This window comes from Salvia hispanica, chromosome 3, assembly GCF_029641045.1.
Source record: "Salvia hispanica isolate PSC_SH4W2 chromosome 3, Shi_PSC_v1, whole genome shotgun sequence".
In the NCBI taxonomy this organism is placed as follows: domain Eukaryota; kingdom Viridiplantae; phylum Streptophyta; class Magnoliopsida; order Lamiales; family Lamiaceae; genus Salvia; species Salvia hispanica.
Genome location: NC_142694.1, coordinates 11,418,551 through 11,440,250, shown reverse-complemented (window position 1 = coordinate 11,440,250; position 21,700 = coordinate 11,418,551). Strand labels below are relative to the sequence as shown.

General features: G+C 39.8%; 5 protein-coding genes across 10 annotated transcripts; 2 read left to right on the top strand and 3 right to left on the bottom strand.

Moving 5' to 3' along the window:
* The first annotated feature begins 1,812 nt into the window (after positions 1-1,812).
* On the top strand, positions 1,813-2,771 carry LOC125213282 (uncharacterized). The gene is made up of 2 exons (XM_048113735.2): positions 1,813-2,387; positions 2,514-2,771. Exons 1-2 carry the CDS (start codon positions 1,866-1,868, stop codon positions 2,679-2,681), a joined length of 690 nt encoding a protein of 229 aa, XP_047969692.1. The 5' UTR covers positions 1,813-1,865; the 3' UTR covers positions 2,682-2,771.
* LOC125209228 (mediator of RNA polymerase II transcription subunit 14-like) lies at positions 2,647-11,603 on the bottom strand. Its single transcript, XM_089069171.1, has 8 exons — positions 11,286-11,603; positions 9,406-10,476; positions 8,516-8,613; positions 7,810-7,984; positions 6,481-7,243; positions 5,346-6,367; positions 3,766-4,847; positions 2,647-3,646 (listed from the first exon to the last, which is right to left on the bottom strand). Exons 1-8 carry the CDS (start codon positions 11,496-11,498, stop codon positions 2,866-2,868), a joined length of 5,205 nt encoding a protein of 1,734 aa, XP_088925297.1. The 5' UTR covers positions 11,499-11,603; the 3' UTR covers positions 2,647-2,865.
* Positions 11,604-11,738: 135 nt separating this feature from the next.
* On the top strand, positions 11,739-14,319 carry LOC125214406 (cyclin-like protein). The gene is made up of 4 exons (XM_048115419.2): positions 11,739-11,923; positions 12,016-12,232; positions 12,943-13,003; positions 13,549-14,319. Exons 1-4 carry the CDS (start codon positions 11,856-11,858, stop codon positions 14,136-14,138), a joined length of 936 nt encoding a protein of 311 aa, XP_047971376.1. The 5' UTR covers positions 11,739-11,855; the 3' UTR covers positions 14,139-14,319.
* A 44-nt stretch (positions 14,320-14,363) lies between these two features.
* Positions 14,364-18,934, bottom strand: LOC125214407 (beta-1,4-xylosidase). The gene is made up of 2 exons (XM_048115420.2): positions 16,115-18,934; positions 14,364-15,014 (listed from the first exon to the last, which is right to left on the bottom strand). The coding sequence occupies exon 2, from the start codon at positions 14,764-14,766 to the stop codon at positions 14,497-14,499; it is 270 nt and encodes an 89-aa protein (XP_047971377.1). The 5' UTR covers positions 14,767-15,014; positions 16,115-18,934; the 3' UTR covers positions 14,364-14,496.
* On the bottom strand, positions 15,917-21,024 carry LOC125214405 (uncharacterized). Of its 6 annotated transcripts, none has more exons than XM_089069177.1 (3): positions 16,486-21,024; positions 16,306-16,382; positions 15,917-16,181 (listed from the first exon to the last, which is right to left on the bottom strand). In XM_089069177.1, the coding sequence occupies exon 1, from the start codon at positions 20,490-20,492 to the stop codon at positions 18,966-18,968; it is 1,527 nt and encodes a 508-aa protein (XP_088925303.1). In that variant the 5' UTR covers positions 20,493-21,024; the 3' UTR covers positions 15,917-16,181; positions 16,306-16,382; positions 16,486-18,965. The 6 variants fall into 6 exon arrangements, with proteins under 6 accessions (XP_088925303.1, XP_088925302.1, XP_088925300.1 ...); XM_089069176.1 differs by having other exon boundaries at positions 15,917-16,804; positions 16,916-16,984; positions 17,064-21,024; XM_089069174.1 differs by having other exon boundaries at positions 16,306-21,024.
* Positions 21,025-21,700: the final 676 nt, after the last annotated feature.

Here is a 21,700-nt window from a genome sequence, read left to right as displayed (position 1 = left end):
TAGTGGATCTCATATTCCACTAACTCATTCCTACTCACATTTTATTACTCCCTCCGTCCTCGATTAGGAGTCACATTTTGACCGGACACGGGTTTTAAGGAAGTGTTTGATTGTGTAAAATAGATGGAGTTAGGTAGTGGAATGTGGGACCTTTTTGACTTTTTGTGTGTGACAAATATAGTATGTAGGAAGTGTGACTCTTAATGGGGGACGGACTGAAATAGAAAAATGTACAGGGGACGGAGGGAGTATAAAGCTAATACTTTAAAAGTATGACTCACATCTCACCAACTTTTTCAACTCACTTTCCATTAGATTTCTTAAAACTCGTGCCGGGTCAAAGTGTCCCAAATTATCTAGAACAGAGGGAGTATTATTTTTGGTAAATAGATGTTACCTACCATTAACTTATTCAAGTCACATTTTAGACGTGGCTAATAGGATGAAATTAAATTGACTACTATATGCCTAACTTTATATAGTGAAAGGTATCGATAACATCTAAGGTAAGGCAGACTTGAAGACTATAAATGGCCCTCGAATCCAATCCCCAAAGGACCTTTATAGCTCTGCGCGATCTTCCTCAAGTAATTGGCCGGCGAGGAGGAGTCGATGGTGTTGTGTTCGTTGAGAAAAGGCGTCGTCGATCTTGTTTGCTGTCTGGTAGAATCTTCTAGAAGCGTCTTTGATCCTAGGGTGGCTGGGCGTAACGTAAGCCCGCCCAGAGCACGTTGTGGCCGTGGGATTTGGCAAGGTTCACGATGGCGTCGGCTGTGGAGTAGTCCTCCGCGCAGGATTTCTGGGTGGAGTACCATTTGAGCTCGTTTTCGAAGTGTATCGGAATCTGGAGAAGAACCAATTTGTTGGAGAATGTTTTCGTTGATCGGACAGCCAAAGGGGAAGGCGGATCACCGCTGTCTTATGGAGAAGGTGGCATTGGCGAGAGGCCGCTTGTGTTGGTTCACCGCCTCTAGTCGTACCCTTGTCTTGCGCGCCTGCACATAATTTTATCAAATTTTGATTTCTAAAAAAAATGATCAATTATGTAGGATGTCACAACCTAACATATTACATATTATACTATGTAGACAAAATGTTCCGCTATTTAAACTCCATCTTAGTTACTCGTCTTTAATTTTTACCCATGTATTACCACGTCTACAAATTCAGACATGTAGGATAACTAAAAGATGTTAAAATTGTGATATTATTGACCATGTTTATAAATTTGTGGGATTAATCAGAAATCGACCAAGTTACACCTTTTGGATGCTGTGGTCATCTTTGAGATGCTATCTTTGGAAAATGTATTGTTGCTCCACAAAAAAAGGTTAAAAAACATATGAACTAGAATAATTGTAATCATGATTTCATTTTCTGAAAAACAAAAATAAAATAGTGTGAGAAAACCTGAAAATGGAGATGTGCAGGGCCAGAAACATTGACAGTAAAAATGGAGGTATATTTTAAAAAATTTATTTATTTAAATTTAGACAAGAAATCTTATGATTGACTTTCATTTTGAGATCCAAACTAGGAAGAAAGTTGGCACTTTTAAGGACTTAAAATAAGAGAAGCTAGATAATCGGTGTCTTGATTGATCGCTCCCGTTACACAATACACTACTAATAATTAATGGATTTCATTCTATGAAAATATTTCCAATAGTTCTCTTTACCATATTTAATTTCGGTCTTATTAATAAAAAAGTTTAATCAGTCATAAGATAGATAGTGCGGATCGTTGGGACGAGACACGAGACTGCACATATCTGGTTTGCGTTGTGCCACGTTTGGCGTTGTGCCACGTTTGGCGTTGGGATAAGTAAAACCTTAATTTGCTGCTCTCACAAATTTATCTCATTCATGGAGATCGCTAAGCTTCCACTTTCTTCACTCCTTGTTCGGGGAAAACAAATCCAGCACTCCAACACGCCATTAAGAAATCTCAATTTCAATTTCAAATCCAAATCAAACGCACTACAAAGCCCCAATCTCACAGCAACCAACAATTCTCAAGTCTCCAGGAAAACCATATCTGATCTCGAAATTGAGGTCCCCACGATGGCGGAGATCGTGGAATCATCCAGATTGCAGAAGCTCCATCTTCAGCTTCGAAGATTTGGGCCTTTTTTCAGGATTACAGCGAAAAGCTTGAAATCCGGGAGGGAATTGGGGAGGGCGGAGGGTGTGATTAGGTTTTGGTTTGGGGGGAAAATTCTGCATATGGATTCGATCAAGCTTGAGAGGGAGACGATTGGGATGAACAAATCCATATTTGGGATCGGTTTGTTTCTTGGCGCTATGGCGATTAGGTTTGGATATGAGTGTGGATGTGCTAAAGCTGAGCTGCTTGCTATCAACGACACTCCTCTCTATCATTCCAAGGTAGGAGTACTCCTAATAATCATTTGCCTCTCATATTTCTAAGCTATAATAATAATTGGTACTAGTACTAAACTTCATGATTTTATATGATAGTACTAATTAAAATGAAACGAGTTTGGCCTGCAGCTTGTGAGATTTTACACAAGGTTAGGGTTCAAACAAGTGTACGAGGTTGAAGGAGGAAGCCTAAGAGATTTGAGTGACATGTTAGTTTGGGGTGGTGTTGGAACTCGCATGGATGCCAATCTTCAAGACCTAATGATCAAATGGTGTTCAAGATTCAAACCAAAGTAAAATCATTTTTCTACACTACAAATTGTATTATAAAGAATGAAACTCTCAGTTACAAACAAATCACATCTTAACTCAAAACTTGTTTTTTCATCATAACAAAACATTCTCAGTAAAACCTATGTACAAGGTGGAACAAACATTAAATCATACTTCTCCTAGTTTCCACAGAATGCAGCTCCTCCGGTTACGTCATCCCAATGCCGTCCCGTAGCCCTTGAAGGCATGCGTGTAACGTTCGCTGCACGTTGTCGGCCACCACTCTCAACCTTCCCTGATTGCTATCACCAGCTGATGATCCGTTCGCTTCCACGTTTCTCATCACTCTCTGCTTGCATTTGTCCCAGTCGTCGCCGCGCAGCCAGCAGGCGCGCCCTCCGTGGCTGCCCTCCATTCCGAGGAAGGACACCACGGGGCTTTCACCGAATGAGTATCTTAGCCTGACAGAGACGCAGTATGGCAACCAGGCAGCACCGCCAGCAGCATTCAGATGGGGTATGTGGGCGGGATCGAGAACCACGGTCAATGCAAAGTCGACCGAGTTATGGGCTCGGTCATAGTGGATATTGCTCTTGGAGGCTGATGAGCTATCAGAGACCCCTTCTCTGTTGTACCCCATGTGATTCTCGAGGCACAGCTCGATACGGGATTTTTGTGCGGGGGCGGCTTCGGCTCCTTGCCCTTGACCTAACCCTTTCTTCCACGCTATGAGTTTCAAAAACTCTCTCAAGACTGAGATTGGCAAAGTCAGAAGAGTAATGAATGAAGCAACCCGAGAAGCGTCGTACGGCTCTGATGCAACACGCCGGCTAAAGTAGTCGCATATCTCTCCTATTTCGGACTGAGTCAGTTCCTCTTGGGCAGCGGCAGGGTTTTGTTGCTGTTGTTGAGAATGATGAAACCTTTTCACACTGAGAACTTGGAGAAGAAGCTGGACTCTGTGAACACTAACTGCGAACACATAACCTCTGCAAAAGACATTTCCTTGCATCAGAAACTGTACAAACAATACAAGAATGAAGAAAATGGAATCCGTTCTTTTTTTTCTCTCTGAATGCACGCAGGAGCTCTTGTACGAGTGCCTTACCCGACGAAGAAGCGCAGGGCAGGCTGCTCCTGATCCAAATTCAACAAAGCACCTTCATTATCCTTCAAAATCGATCCAAGGATCTCCTTGAGAAGATCTGGTAATTGTGCGAATAGCCAGAGAACTCCGAGATACTTAAGAATGCCTCTAAGGACCTTTTTAAGTGCCACAAGAGGGACCCACCCTCCCCCATAACCACCATCATCGCCAAGTCCGATAATAGCAGTATTCAGTTCTCCTCTAACATGAGCAGGGACCCCAGAACCAGGTGGTCTACGTAATGGACTACCCATGGGTAAATTGGTTGCTCCTGGAAGAGCAGTACCTATGCGGTTCAAAGCAGCTAGCGCGTTTCCTGCTCGAGATACTGCAGCAGCACTTGGGAGGTTGGTCCTATTCCCCGAAGCAGCTGACAACTGTGGAGCTGGAGTTGGACCTGGATTGGCACTGTTTGGATTAGGCAATCCAAGTGCTTGCTGAGCAGCTGGAAAATTAGAATCTATGCCATTCAATTCTTGAGCAACATGCTCCATAATAAAAGGTCGAAATTGCGGGCATGGAAGGGATCCTCCGATGGGTTGACCAACTTTTGGTGGGGTAGCTGGTTGCAACCATACTTGGTCTCCAGCAAAGCACCGCATGTCAACTGCAAATTTTTTGCGATATATAATCCTAATCCAATATGGGCCTCTTAGTACCACAGAAACATCAATGGGCAACAATGAACTGGGAACAATTCCAGGTCCGCCTCTCGCCGCTGCAGCTGCTGCCGCTGCCAACACAGCTGCTGTATTGTGAGTTCCAATAGGGCCTGGTTGTGGGGTTATACCAGGATTACCTACAGGACCAGATGAAGCTTGACTAGCATTTGTGTTGACATTGCTAGGCAGACCCTGAGATGGCACATATCCAGTCTGCTTTAAAGTGGAAGAAAGAGAAGCTGTGATGCCAGGGAGTCCGGAAACAGGAGCAGCTCGTGCAGGCCTTGTAGCGGCAGCAAGAGCATGCAGTGGTCCAGCAGTCAATCGAATGCAATCCAAAAGAGATGCAACCTCACCTCCATTGATGAAGTCTTCAAGAAACTATCCAAAAAAAACCCCATATGTTTACGTACTCATATAGGAAAAAACATGAGGAAAAAAGAAAAATTACTTGATTGCAGGGACTAGGGAGCACAAAAAGCAACTATGCAATTAGTAACCAAGTATATAACCAAACTCATCCATCAAGTCAAACTACTATTAGTAATTCAAATAATAACACAAACACAGATGCAAGTATGCAACACATCTTTCTGCACTTATAGGAGGAGAATGCTTAATTTCTTAGATGTGACACGACGATAAGAAATAACATTGCCACGTGATAAGGATGAAGAGATATCAACACATCTAGAACGTGCCATATTGCCAATGACCAGCCTTTAATATCTCATCCTCCTAAAGAATACTGAAGAAACTTCAATTGTATGACAAACTATAATTCATATATACTCCTTCAGTAAAGTGAGAAGACAGGAACACAGAGAGATTGAACAAAATAGAAATGAAACTGTCTTCTAGGCAACAAGGGAAACAAACCTTAGTATGAGGCCAAAGCTGGTCAGGAGAAACATGCATTCTGCATCCCTCTTTACCAGATTCCCATTCCACAACAAAGCGGGCGATAACTCCTGAGCCAAAACTAAACCACAAACTCGTAAGTCCAACAGCCTCAATTCTAAAAGCTCTTCTCATCTGTTCAGAGAATTTTTCAGAACCCTCTGTTGCAAATTTTGATCCAGGAGATGATTTGCTATCTAAGCTTGCATTGCTATCATCTATCTTCTCATCAGTCCTTGCACCAAGTAGTTTTCTCATTCCAAGAGCAAAAGTTCTAGCATTTGATAGTCTTTGTATATCAGCAACCAACCTTTTAATACTATCAGCCTCGACAGAGTTGTAACTCAATACAACACCTTCTGAATCATAACAAATATGAGAATCCACATCAGATGTATTAGCTATTCGAACACCAGAACCCCATGGAGTAGTAATGGTCCCTTTCTGAAGCTCCCACAAGTCCTTATAGTGTGGGTCAATAATCTTCACATCCCAGTACAAGCTTCCAGGTCTGCCCAGCCTCAAACAAATATACTGCCATGTGTCACCTCTAGAGAAAGGAAGGCGGAACCACAAGTTTGAGGATGCACTTCTTAGACCCACCTCTTCAACATAGGGGATGTCAAGTGCCTCCATCTGACTGGTCAACCGAGCATGTTTTATACACAGTGAACAATGCCTTACTATGTGAAGAAGAGCAGAGACGTAAATACTAGGAGATGCATTGCCCTTATTTGCTTCAGCTATAAGATTTGCAAAACTGTGTCCTCCCGTTTTGTTAGGATGCTCGCAAGAAATAATCGACTGCATGGGAGGAAGTTGAGCTTGTGGAGCTTCCTTGATTTTTCTTCTCTTGTTAGAAGATTCATTTACTTCAAGGGAATGAAGTGAGGGAAGAGATTTTAACATATCCAATACAGTGCGCTTTCGAGGTCTGCCCTCTTGTTTAGTAACATTTTCTTGATTTGCATTGTTGAGAACAGCAGAATTCAGTGTGGAAACTGAGAACAGGAGACGAGGCAAGCATGGAAATTGTGATTAAGAACAGTACAAAAAAAGGTTAATGCATTCAAAGAAATAAAGGCAATAAGAAACAATGTGGATCACCCCTTACCTGTGGGAGAAACAACCCATGGGTTAGAACCAGAGACAGCAAAGCTACCAGACACAGCCTCAGAATGTGGCGACCTAAGAGCAGCCAAATCCTGATCTGACTTTGAAGCTGTTAGTTTCTTTATGGATTGGTTTTTGGTGGTTAGCGAATTGGTAGACCCAGAATGCATCGAGCTCTTGAAATTGCTCAGTGCATTTTGGGATGTTTTCCCTTCCCAGTTAGGTGATGATATGGAAGGTTTTATGCTGTGAATATTCATAGTGCCCAATCCAAAATTGGATGAAGAGGTCAGAACAGATTTGGAAGAGGAGCTCTGTCCATTTGACCCTTTCTCAAGCCCAAAAACTTCATCCACAATGGAGGAAAAACTAATGGGAATATTAGACCGAAGCGATGCACCATCCAAGTTTGAGTTAGAAGGAATACCGTGTTCAAAAGTCTCATTAGCATTAACCTCATTGGGAACTGATAGAATCTTCCTCCGGTCAAGAAGGCTCAAATTGAGTTCATCTTCACACATGTGCATCCGACTAATATCCAAGTTTTTTACTCGAATAACTTTGCTGATGTCACCAAATGGCTCACCTTTCCCAGAAGATTCAGACTGGACTTCAATCAACTTGGGACAGGGTTTAAATTCCTTATCAAGCTGCATCAACAAGAAATAAGAACTTCCACACTCCGGGAATCCCATGAACAGTGAATTTGAGTCTTCTACTAGGGTTTTAGGCAATTTTGCTGCTGTAAAACCGTGTTCAAATACCTGCAAGGCATACCTAATTAGATTCCTCTAATAGATAATAATTAACAGAAGATACACCTATTAGGTGTCCAACGTCTTGTGTAGACAACAAAGTGATATAACTATTACAATTTTACTCTTGTTACATGTATTTTTTGACACGCAGCATTTTAGTTTGTTAAATACATGGGAACCACTGTGTCATATGCTAAAAGTGGCATCAGAAATATCTCAACTTCTATATGCAATGTTTTATACTCCCTCCGTCCCATTTCATGGGACACATTTTTTTTCGCACGTGTTTTGGGAAAATCATAATAAATAGTTAAAGTAGAGGGAAAGTAAAGTAAGAGAGAGAATAATGTTTTCCCTCTACTATAACTATTTATTATGATTTTCCCAAAACACGTGCGGAAAAGAAGTGTATCACTTGATTTGGGACGGAGGGAGTACACTAGGCATCTGTAGTATATCTTACAGTTCCTTTTTTCTGAATGCATATATGAAAATCAAGTACTGTTACCAGATCTCAATACCTTCCTCTTGGATAGTAATATCACAATTTATTATAAAATAATTATACGTACCTCAAGACCCAAGAATCTCCCAATGCATGCAAATAAATGTAGAATACTACTACTCCTCAAGTTGACAAAAGCCTTGGCTGCAGTAATACTTCCCTGGTTCAGTCCCTCTTCACACTCTAGCAGAGTTTTCGATGATATAATATTTTTTGAAGAGCGAAGAAGAAAACGGCCATTCCTGCAACATAAAAGGAAAAACAGTCCTTAGTTCTTATTAGTAATCATATCTTATCATAAAAGAATACTTTTGGAGATCATTGTTCAAAATTTAATGATTTTGTTAAATAAGAATTTTTTTCCATCCCTCAGAGTAAGTCAGACCATTTTTTTGCTGAAAGAAAACCTTATCAAGCCCTCATAACTTACAGGCGAGTTCATAAGATTCTTTCATAACTTCACCAAATACTTAAAGATATCTCAAAACACCTTACATACAGGCACATCAATTGATCCATCCAATAACCTATCTGAGCACCACATTTATATAGCTCAAACATAATAATATCAAGTACAGTTAGCAGGTCACAGGCACACACAAGAAAAGATAAAAAGAATCCTCACCTTATATAGTAATCAGATACACTATAAACAATGAGCTGACCATATTTACAAGGATATATCATGTAGCAGTACACATTATAGTGTCAATATCATAATGGAGAATTGAAAGAGCACAGGCATTGGCAGCAGAAAGGGAAGTAAAAGAAACCTTATGTTTATTCCAAGTGTGAAAAATGAAGAACCATAGGCACGCAAACGAAGAACTTCCTCGTCATCATGCTTCTGCGAATCAAGCGTACTATCCGTCTGTAAATGCAAAAATTAAAATCATGGTTAAACAGTGAATAACCAAAATATTTAGAAAAAATAAAACAATGCATAAGAACCAAAGCAAGGGGACAACTACAATGCCAATGTATAAGAACAGTTTCCGATGATAGTGAACTTGGTGCAATAACAAACCAAATCAGCAGTATGCAATTGCTATGTTGTTTTAGATGTTGGAGCACCAATTTAGAAGAGATGGATTCTCAGTAATCAGTATGCAAAATCAAGTATTCCCAAAAATTCAAGGATTACATGTAGGTCCAGTTATTGACATAGACAAATTAATTTAGATGGACATTTTGCAAAAATAGATCACCGGAAACAGATAGAGAATATATAAGCCTTAAAACATAATGATGTGGTATTGATGCCTTTTTTTCAAACAATAAGATCTGCCTGAGCTGAATAGCAGCACTGTAATAATTTTATCAGTATTTTCAAATGATACTCCGTACAATTTAAGTATAAAAAATCAAATGGCAATCTGACTTATATAATATTGAATTATTGTAGTTCTAGTGTAAATTCTGGAAGCCAAAAACACAGGCAGATTTCTATTTTCATTTATCAGGATCTTCTCGCTTCACCAGATACAAGCATAAGCAAACCATACTCACTATTCAGACTATATTAAAAGTTCTTCCTGGACACAAAAAGGGATTAAAATAAATAAATAAGGAGATTTGTTTTATGGGACTATTTACTGACTATAGAAACCTCATTTTATAACGAAATATAAAGACATATGTACAACATTATGATGGTTAGTACCTTTTCATCTTCAGTTTCAGAACCATCCAAATGAAATTTAATTTGGACATCTCCGGAAGTTCTATTAATCTCTACATTCTTCTCTACTTCCTTGTATATCTCAAGCAGCCGAGTATATCTATTACAGCTGATGGCTCGGAGTAGTAGCAACTCAACATCAATGCAACTCCGGTTAAGGTTAAATTCTGCCTCCTTGCCAGTTTGAGGATCAATCACAAATGTGCTATGCAAACACTTTATTTGCATATCAGGACCTGGTTCAATTTTTAAGAATGGGGATGCCCCTGCTTCAGATGAAGCATTACTTTTATCAAGCTCTAACCAGTATATGATTTTCAATCCAGGAGTCCGCAACCCAGCAGAATCAGTTTCTCCATCTTGAGAGAAGCCAGTGCTCCCTCCCTGCCCAACAGTACCATCCGATATGAGTTCAAAGCGAATGGCATCCTTCCACCTGCCTTGTCGAAGTGCATTCACTTGTCTTATAACAGTGTCCATAGTAAGGGCAACACATAGCTCATGTAGGATAGAATACAGCATCATGAATGGTGATTCTGATGCAGCCATTCTACGTTCCAAATCATCTCCTAGAGCATGTCGTCGTGAGGCTTCTACTTTCACGAGTCCACTTCTCTCACCAACAAGCAGCTCCAAATGCAATATTCTCCACATTGATAAGTGACCTCGATAACCAAGTGTAACAAGAATTTTAAATTCCCCATCGACACGGAGTGTGACAACACCATCAGAGACTCTAATTTCGGTAAATTCTTTTGGCAGTGAAACTTCAAGTAACTTGGACCTAACAAGTGTATCTAGTTTCTTTAAAGCTGGCCCTTGCTGGTCCTCATTCAATGTGCCCAACATGCCCACATCTTCAACACATTTTGGTAAACGCTGATAGTTTCCAGTAAGTAGAACCTCAATGGCAGAGGGAACATCATAAATAGGAGCTCGAGCTTGTTGTAGTCCCTCATGCATAAAAAACATGGAATCTGCAGCTTGAGTGAAACAAGTTTCATGACTGGACAGAGTCGACGAAAGTTGTTGGCAATATTGTATCAAAGGGACCTGTGACTCCAGTAGCAAGAAGCAGAAACAATAAATACTATGAAAATATGTATCTTTACCCAAAAAAGAATATGATAAGGTAAAATATAATCTTGAACACTGAATAGCATCTCTCTCTGAAATTATAATAACGATATGCAGTATGGTCATCAAAAAAGCAGCTTGGTAAAAGTCTGCCACCTAAATGAACTACTAATAGGGAACTAATTTGCATTTGCAATGATATGTAGACTAACAAACACTGTGAACTCCGTTGAACACAACCTAAATACAGCCCCAAAAGGAAATCCAAAGGGTACTTCCACCAGATTAAACAAATTCACTATATGGGTCCAAAAGAAAAAGTGAAAAATTTAGATCCTCTATCTGTACCCACTAATCAGAAACAACATAGAAAGGCACAATGTCTCTCAAGCAACTCTTTTGACTGTATCCTCCAATTTTTACCAATACATTTAAATTCAAATATCAATGAAGCCCCAGTTCCCAATTTATCGAACCCTTATGTCATATTTAATCATAATCTTCCCTCCCAAACAAGTTAAACAACAAATCTTCCTATACACCCCAAAAACCCCTCTCTCCACCCCATATTTAACTGAACTCAAATCAAGAATTCGGCCACTTAATCTATCATCCGTTCCATTCCATCAAAGATAACCTAAATGCCTTAATATTTCAACTGGACAAATCCACCACCACAAGTCCAGGGAAACTCAACCCGCTTCATTCTCTGTCACACCATTGTGATACACATCCACACAAAACCTGGAGTAGAAAATGAAAGTAAATTGACAAAAAGATAGCACCTGCTGGCACCACTTAGCGAGGACATCAAGACGGAGCATCCGCTGCTGCGTCTTAACAATGTACTTGAGAATCATAATCTTCTTCTCGGAGTCCGGCATCGACTCCGAAGACTTGGATTTCTCCACCAGTTCCTTCAGCGCGACGTACGATTCCTCCGCCGCCCTCCCCACGAGAGCGGCGAAATCCACCGTCTCCTGCCCTACCTCCGTCATGATTCCCCCAAGTGAATTCGCGAATTTAACAATTGAATCGTTATGACGGAGAAGAGGAAATCATCGGAGCAGGATGTTTGCTTCTTGGTCTCTCTCTCCTCTCTTCTATTCTTTGTAGTAAAAGGAATTGATTTCGCTTGCCACTGTTATTTAACATCGACTCAGTTCTGGGCTCGGGTCGATTCGGATCTGGGCCGGCCCAATGTATTATTTTCAAACACGAATAAAGTTAATTCATAGATAGAAGAATAAAAATAGGGCGTGAAAGGGTTCAGCTGAGTGGCTCAGTGGATCGAATTTGGTGCGGCAGTTTCACCAGAACAAAGTGGTGGCGCCGCTCACTCAGTACGCAATCCAATGTCACGTCGAGAAGACCGTAGCTCGGAACCGAAGCGCCACCGTTCGCGGTTCGACCGTGAACCTAGGTACTTCGAAATGATACATTTTTCACATTTCTCTGATTGTTGATAACTGATGAATTGACGAGTGCTTCTCGTGTTGTATGTCTGCGCTGAAGCCCCAAGAGATCTAGGAGAGATGGTAAATCGGAGACTGAAACCGAGCCGGACTTGGATAGGGACCGGTCGGACCGGGTTCATCGGCACCACCGCCGCCTTCCAGGTCCGCCGCCGCTTGAATCTGGAAACTTGAACGGCCGTGAATCTGATAGAGGAGCTGATGGACATAAAGAATCTAATCATACGAAAATACCTCAGTCGCGGCCGTACTTTCAGGTATCTATTTAAATTTCTTTACTTGCAATGCAGATTTTGTTCTACAATTTTGTGAAATTTTTATTGCGATGTATCTTTCAGATATGAGTTTTCTTTATTCTGCCTGTTGGTTGTAATTGCTGGCTATTTGAGTAATATAGCTTTCAAATTGTGATGTATCTTTCCGGTGTTCTTCATTGATGATTTCAAATTGATTTAGTGTACTACATTATTTTTATATATTATGTGTAGCAAAATTATATTATCCTAGAGTGTTCATGCATGTAGGACTTGATAGGAATAGAAAACGAGCTATTCTTATCGGGTGCGAAATCATAATCTCTATGGTTGATATTTGCTTGGCTGCTTGGACTCTGACATGCGTTGAAATAACCTAAGCTTTAGCTTTCGGACGTCCATGATTATGGTGTTTGTACTCGAGGTTGCTGGAGCCAGATAGGAGTTTGTTCCATCATCATGAAAGTAGTTGAATGCTTTCTGTTGCTATGTTGGAGTACTAGTCTTCAAACACTGTACAATTCTTTAAATTTAGTAGTAATTGTAATTCAGAAACCTAGGGTCTACGTGTAATTCTTTGAAATATCAGTCCTGATTCAGTCAGCATTCTGAAAACTGTTTACCCAGGTATTTACTTTTGTGTTCAGCTGGTTGAATACGAGTACCCCCATTTATATAACAGTTTAGGCCTGCCTGTGCATGTCTTGTAACAGCACGATGGTCGTGATAGTGCTGGGCAGAATGGAAGAGGCTTCAGCCGCAGGACAGAGAGTGGTATGCTTTTTATCTTGTTAATCTTACTCCCGTTCCTCTCATTCTTCATGTAAATGACTTCTGGGGCAGTTCTTAAGTTGTAGTAGTTGGATGTCTGATCAGCATTCTTTAATTGCTTTTAGGTGCTTACTTCATCTCCATCCAACTACTTAATGATATACTAGTATTAAATTTCTTAAAAGTTTTTCTTAGTGACTGCATTATTCAGAGGAACTTCAGAATGGTTCTTAGTATGAGTAAGCGGGGAACAGAAAAATGTTGAGCATCGTTATTCTTTACTTGTACGGTCTTCAGCACTCATAAGACTATCATATATTGATGGGGTCTTTTTAGCCACGCATAGCACCTTGATATGATCAATTTATCTCTATGTCCTACATCTTGTTTGTATGTCCTTTCATTTTCTGTGATGTCTTCATAATTCTCGACTACTACCAGTATATCAAGATGCATCCCAGCTATGCTTCAGCTTTTGAAACTTTTTAGAAGTGTTACTTATCTCTTATATCAAGAGTTTATCTTTTAAAATCCATCTTCTTCTCCAGAACGTGGATGGTGGCCTGATTCCAAGGAACAGCGAAATGATAGATCTACCAATAAAACTGTGTCAACTGATGCTCAGCTAAAGGATGAAAAATCTAAAGACAACAGAGAAGGCAGTCATATGTGGCGCCATGATAGGTACTTTGAAATGGAAGGCAATCAAAAACCTCCTGCTCGTAGAAGGCCATCTTTCAGAGAGCAGAAGATTCCTGCCGATCCAGAGAAACCCAGCAAAGCTGCTGATGATCCAGTGCTGCGAAACCCACAAGATCATGCCATAGATGGTGGAAGAAGAAACGACAGGGTGCATAGCTCTCGGTACTCTGACAGACCTGAAAGACCAGTTGCAGGGGAAAGAGAGTTGAACAATGCTCAACCTTGGAGGGGTAACTTCCCATCCAGAGACAGATTTAACGCCAACGGTAGACAGAGAGGTAGAGATAATAGATTCACTCCTAGGCAAGGCAATCTTCCAAGTGGGGGGCGTGTTGAGAAGTGGAAGCACGACCTATACGATGAGGCCAACAGAAGTCCACCCCGGAAGAATGAAGAAGATCAGATTTCGAAAATTGAATCTCTCTTGGCCTCGTAAATGCTTTGTTCCTGAATCTAGGGAGTTCATAAACCCCAACTTTTATTGTATGAAATGCATTCTTCTGATTGGTTTGGTGCATAATACATTCGTTTGGAATTGGAATGCAACCTATTTTGAGTAACTGAACAATTTCTAGTTTTTCTTGCTGTAATTAAAGTTGAAAGCGATTTATTGTTCATTTTTGTTGATTTACTAGTAACACATTCAAAGATTGCATGCATATAAACAACTTGAATTTGATTTATTCAATCCCTTTACATTCTACCATTACAACACCAAATAAAAGAATATACAAACAATTAAACATTCCATCAAACTTCATGACAGTATGTATGATCATCTCTTGCTAATGGCCTCATTTACTAGTCCTTCCAACATGGTCGACGTTGGCCGGAGCTTTGGCACTGAAGCTCTTGGCATGCGGCAAATGGCCAAAATCGATGGTGGATGGAGGCTGGTAGTCGGAGCGAGTCCGACGATGGGAGGAGCCCTCGACGGAGTCACTGCCACCGAGGAGGAGATGGTAGCTGCGGGCGGTGGTGGAGTTGTCGGAGAGACATCGGTAAGCATTTTGCGGCTTTTCCTTCTTCATGGCGTGGATAAGAAACGGTATCAAACCTTCCATTTTGTGATCTGATTCTTCAAGTATAGATGTGATTATGCAATAAAATGTTTTTGGTATACTACTTCTATGAATTGGGATGAGGAATATATAGACTTGTTTCAGGTCAGCTTAGTTGAAAAATGGAGGTGTATTGCTTTGAACAACCACATCTACATGTTTATCCCAAGACGATACATTTTGTTGACAATTTGGAAATGTTTCCATCTTTATCTGTGTTTCGAATTTAGACTGGTTGACGAAAACAGCAGCTGGCAAAGACAATGGCGGCGATTAGAATAGTCAAATACAATTTCCATTTTTTAAGACAATACAATTTCCCCATTTTTATCTTAGTGTTTTCGTTTGAAATTCAATTCCAATTAATTGTTTTTGACTTCTTTATCATTACAGATAAACACAACTTGGTTATTTAAAAGATACACGCTCACATTTATTCAATGCCTTCGAGAAATGAATTACTTCATCAATTGCATTTCCTATTCTAGTTTATCACATACTCAGTGTCCTATTTGTGTATCACTACTAGTTGGGTTTTTCTCTTCAATTTCATTTTCTAATAATATTTGAATTTTATTTATAGTACTAACTAATAGTAATTCAGATTAATTATATCCAATTTAGTCTGTAGGTTTTTAACCATACTACTATAATTTATACTTTTTAGTTCTGATTTATTATTGTGTTGTCTGTTAGGGTTCAAAATTTAATTTATAATGGAGTATTAATTTTATAACAAAAATTTTAGGGTTTACATGAATTGCTTTCCAACCAAAATAATTTTTACTACATTAAAGAAAAGGAATACTAGTATTATTCCTAATACTTTTCCATGTACCTATGAATTAACAAGTTCATGGTATAACAAGTTACAAACTACTACTAAAAGTTTCTCAAAAAAAATTTATAATAATACTTACTCCCTCTGTTCCATCATAAGCGAGTCACTTTTCTTTTTGGGATGTCCCACCATAAGTGAGTCATTTTCATTTTAAGCAAAAAATCATCTCTTACTTTCCTGCCTATTTTATTCCTTGCACTCCTCTACTTTTCCATCTCTTATACTTTACCCTCTCCATTTTAACTTTTTTACTATCAATTCCTTAAATCTTGTGCCAAAAGAAGTGACTAGTTTATGGCGGGACCAAGGAAGTACAAACTAAGCTTTTCTCTATAAATAATAAGCACAACCCTCCTCCTTTGATGAATGTTCTTCAGGTGTGACAACAATGACATAAAATAGATTATGCATAAATGCACTTTCCCATCAGAATAGTACTAGAGTATAACTAAATCAAACATAGAATTACTGTGAAAATCGTAATAGAAAATAGCGACAAGGAAAGCAGACCAGCAAATGTGGCGGTGCATTTTCCCGTCTTAGGTGTAGATGGCAACACGTAGAGCATCCAAGGCTGCTGCACGGACAGAGATATCACCGTTGTCCAGGTTCAGAAGGTGAAACGCGTGTGTGCTGAAGGACAAAATTAAAAATAGGAATAACAGTACTTTTCAATAAAGATAAAAAGTTCATGAGAGTACGTATATAGCCAGAGATGTTGATTAAGGTTGGTTATTGTCAGGATAAACGACCAAGCGGTGATGGTTGCAGACAAAACCTGAGAAACGTAAAAACAAATTAGAATGTTATGCTTTTGAATTGTATATCGAAATGTAAAAAACCAACAAAATGCTTCAAATAAAGGATAACAAACTACAAACAGTATCTGTTCGAGTTAAGGTGGGAGCCAGTCTGTATCAGTATCACAAAGCTATTATTGGACATACACCACCAACAGGCAACACCCCATATTCTCTACATGGCAGCTACTTTCACAAACATATCTGGACAGACAAATGCGCATATAGCTAAAGACCCCTGCATGATTTCAGTGTATTTTGATTAAGCATTTAAAGTACTGGTATAAATGATGGTTCATCCACGGAAGTATGGAACACAGTGTTTGGCAGATGAGGGAAGTGCATCCTTGTAAAGTTCATTGTCTTGATCCCCAGATCCAACTGTAATTGACAGCAGGACCTGCATAAAAATTGAAAGAAGAGCATAATACAACTGGTAGAAATGAAATACTGTTAATTGCTATGATTAATGAGATCATAGAGGTTGCTGGTGTCAGGTTGTTAGAAGAACCTGAATCTCTTAACTGGGAATGCTGTGTTTGGGGACATCAGTGCAAGTTCAACTACCTATTACAGCCCACTGCTCAAGAAATCAATTATGAACAATCAGAAACAAGGGTTCAGTATACGGGACGAACTTATTACAGGTGTGACTTAACTTTGGTTAAGTCTGCAGAAGGGTCATAGCAGAAAAAGAGAGGCCTAAACAGCAAGGGATGAGAGATTTGGGCTGTGTAATAGGACAATATAGCGGATTCGTGGCCTTGGACAAACAGAATAAGAGACCAAACACGGGTGCACAGCTCTAGCTTCGCGCTGAAACTGATGTAAACAAACCAAAGTGACAGACACGCCCAAGCAGATATTACTTATTAGAATACTTAGTAACCTGAGAAGAATAGAAACCAAACTTTCAGGATGAGATATTGACTAGAATTAGAAGAAACGCTCTAACATGAATGAAATTGAGGAGGTGCACCCTTTAATCTGAGGAGAATGTAGTCAGGACTGTAAGAATGAAATGCAGCTAAAACATGAGTTTTCATTAGCAGAATCCATCCAGAACCAAGTTAAGGAAAAGAGTTTACTGAAGGTAGAAAGAAGAAAATTAGTTGTAGCAGAGAATGCTAGAGAAGAAAATGGCATGATAGAAAAAAATTGGCAGAAACTATTGCATCAGATATCACAATATGAATAATAAATAACAAATAGGAAGAGAATAGAAAAGAGAGGTAGTTTCTAATAATACAAGTTAGCACTTACAAGAGTCGCATAAGGAAACTGCTTTTCAATTTTGGTAACCACTCTGACTTCAATCCTACTAACTCATTGAATAGATTCTGTAACTGCTTACTGACTTTGCTATTTACCGAACTAATCTGAACTTGTTATATATTCCTGATAGATCCTACAACTGATCTGGATGCAGGGATGGAATGCAAGCTGAAAAGGGCCTTTGGCTCGAGCAGTCATCAAAGTTTTGGTTTGAAAAGCTTACAACAATAGTGTTGCTTTGGGGAAATTCATTTTGCTCAGGAAAGAAAAACCTTCTCCGACTTTTCCATTCTTAACAAACATATACAAGAAATGCTTACACAGACTCACCCAGTACACACATAGCCAAGCATGTGACTTTGGTTTTTGAAAGTTACATACCTAGCAGACAATTTCCTGGTGAGGAACTACCATTACAAATGAGATGAAACCTCAACGTACACCCATGATCAGTGAACTATCTGAAAGTACAGCTGCCTTTGTTTGACCCTATGATAACAAACACTTCTGCTAAGTGTTGATAGAAGTTATATGATGACATGTTTTCACCACAGATGGCTAAATAGATCAAAGCTTTTATAGTATTAAAAATGAACTTTCAGCAGATACAAATTTGAGCTCAGTATCCTAATTTCCTTACTAATTAGTTACCAGACCATCTTTGTATGGAAAGAGAATACGAAGCTTATCCATCTCAATCGTCTAGGACTTGTGCTGCTGGAGAAATTGAGAAGTCTATTCTCGTTGATGCTCATTTAGAAGATACCAGATCATAGATATTCTATTTGCTAAACTTTTATGCAGATTATTGTGTTGTATTGTAATATCTCAATTATTATTGCAGACTATTTTTATTATTTTGCTCTTCCTTCTATAAATGAGATAGAAAATTCTTCCTGGAGAAATTGCTAATGAGAGGGAAGAAATGTCTTAACAGTCAGCAGAAGAATAGGATAGGATCTAGCTAAGCATCACAAGTAGGCTCAAAGCGTCAAAAAAATTAATACTATGAATTATAACGGTTACGCATGGGAAATACCATGGGGAAACAGTAAGTTAAAAGAATGATCATACCAAAATACCAACTTTCTACTATTTCCAAGGATGGCGGGTCACCAACCAACTCTACAACTTTGGTAAACAAAGTAGCAAACATGCATAGGAACAACATAAAGTGGGAAATCCCCCACGACTATGAGAAATATACATAGGAACGACCCAAAAGTGGTCAATCCCCCACAAAGAAAACATGATATACCCAGCTGCCACAAAACGATGGGGGGGTCTTACCCATCCTCAAATTTAAATCTGAGGTTAGGATAACCCCATTGGTCCATCCTAACAAGTGCCGTCAGAATTGGTGGCGCGGAAATATGATCATAAACAGTGAGGTCAGAGGTTTGGGTCCCGCTGCTTGCCAAAAAGTCTGCTGCGCGATTGCCTTCACGGGGTATGTGAGTGATCTTGTATTGAATCTGCCGAAGGAGAAGCCTGATCTGAACTATTGTGTGTCGGAGAGCTGTTGGGCCTTGCTTCCCTGATTTAAGCAGGGTGACAATAGCAGCCGCATCAAGCTCAATCCAAACATGGACCCCATGCTCCTTTGCCATCAACAAACCTTGACATAGAGCAAGAAGCTCCGCTTCAAAGCCTGAAGTAGCGGCGAGGGGGGTGCAGAAGGCACCAAGGAGCATGCCATCTGAATTCCGCACCAGTCCTCCACCTCCTGCCTGCCCCGATCCTGCGGCAAAGGAGCCATCAGTGTTAAGCTTGACCCAGGGATGATCTGGAGGCTGCCATTGCACAAGAAGGGACCTCATAATCCTAGGTCGCAGTGGATTTGGTAGCATGAAGTCGTCCTCTTCATTACCGTGCAACGTCTCACATTGCATACCAATACCCAAATCCGTGGCTCCTGTGAAGGCAGATCTGGTGGGTTTTCTTCTTGTAGTTTGATCAATGGGCATTTGCACAGCTTTGTTATAGTCTCTCTTTAGTCTTTTTCTTTTCCTCCTAAAAACTTTGCCGCATGTCTCTTTTAAATGCTTCACATTTCGACAATCCATGCGAAACAGAGGGATTGGTCTTTTTCTTTTCTTCCTAAAAGCTTTGCAGCATGTCACCTTTGAATGCCCCACAGTTCGACAATCCATGCAAAGCAGAGGGATCTTGTCCCATTTCACCCTTCGGGTGATTTCACGTCCACCAATATCAAGCACAAACTTTTTTGGTGGTGGTTTGGATATGTCTATTTCCACACACATTCTAGCAAAGGATATTCTAGAGCGCGTGATAGTCGCGTGATCTATTTTAATAGGATTGCCAAACATTCTACCAATTGCAAATAGGGTGGCAGTATCAAAGAAACGCAGAGGCAAGGCAAATAGACTACACCAAACACCAACATTACGGGATTCAAATGACAGATCAAACTCAGTTGTCCATTCAAACACACGCATAGGATGTTGTTCAATGAACCACACAGGTATGCCATTAGGTCCATTAAGCAAGTTAACATAGTCAGTAAAATCAGACAGTTCAATGAGAACATGCCTATCATCTAAATATTTCCATGAACACGACCCAACAAAATTCATGTTAGCAAAAGCGTTTTGGATATGTTGGGAGGTGGGGATTGAGAGGGGGAATTTTCCAACAATGACGTGTCCTAGGCGAGGTGCGAGGTAAGGAGTATCAGTAGCCGAGAAATAGATAGACGGCTTACCTAAGCTCTCGCCGATGATTCCCATCGGCGACGGATCTAGTAAAACCGGCCCCAAATTGGGGTGGTTGTTGTTCATCACTAAATTCATTCCCACTAACTCCCTTCGCTGTCAGCGTAGAGAAGGTTGGTAGGTAGAGAGGAAGGAAAATAGTGGGGGCGATCGGTTAATGGTCGACGAGGAAGTTAAGTGTTCAATTAGGGCCGGTGATTGTGCAGTAACGAGCTCTACAATTTAGTCACCGGAGGTCAACCTCTCCTCCTCTGCTCTCCTTCACCGTAACAACTCCTCTGCACAGCATCTCCAGGAACGAAAGGAAGCGGAAAATAACCACCAGATAAAACCGAGAGGGAAAAGAGCGGCGAAATTGAGAAAAAGCGTACGTAAAATCGCCCCAATTTGCAAATCCTAGTTCACTACGGAGTGGAAGTATGCGGTGGCGGTTGCGGCGGCGGCGGCGTGGTGGCGGAAGAAGGGGAATCTTGGTGCAGAACCTGAAAATTCTGGATTGGGGACGACAAGCTCAGGAAAAAAGATGCCCAAACTGATTTAGGGTAAAGAGAAATCAAGGGAAAAGCCAAAGTAAAAAACGATGCCGTTTCGTGAAACGCCTAACATAAACAGTCATGCAGTTGATGGCTGATATTGGTTTAGTAGAAATAAGTAGTTTTTTAAAACCTAATTCATTGTTTTACTAGTCTATTTTGGATTTAGATACCGAAGATATAACGAATTAAATTTGGAATTTATTGTAGCTTTTAAGTCAGACGGAGTACTAAATAATAATTCATGAATTAATAAAATCAAAATAATATTAACAGAAATATTAATATAAGTGTCCAAAATAACTCAAAACTTTCGACCTATCCATTGTAATATAGCAATTCTTTACAAATTAATTGTGATTTACTACTTATTTTGCTAGAACTCGAGATTCTAGCCTAACACCATTTGTTTATTTTTGTCACGTTATGTTAAAAACATTCTAAACCGTTTTGGCACGTAACATGTCCTCATGGTCTATAAAACTTTATTAATATTATTAGAGCTACTTTTTTATTATTTTAAAATAAAAATTATAAAAATACCCTCAAGCTCATGAAAGGTATTAGTTTACAGTCTATTTACTTTCTTTGCTTCACTAAATATTGAGAGAATATCTTCTTTGATCCGCAAACTTTGTTAAAATATCAGTTTTGATTAAAGCTTTAATTCCTTGAGAAAGTGAGAATTCTCCAGTGAGATTGTTCATGGTAGTTTAAAGAGGTGATGTTTTCGATGAGTTGTGGGATTACATC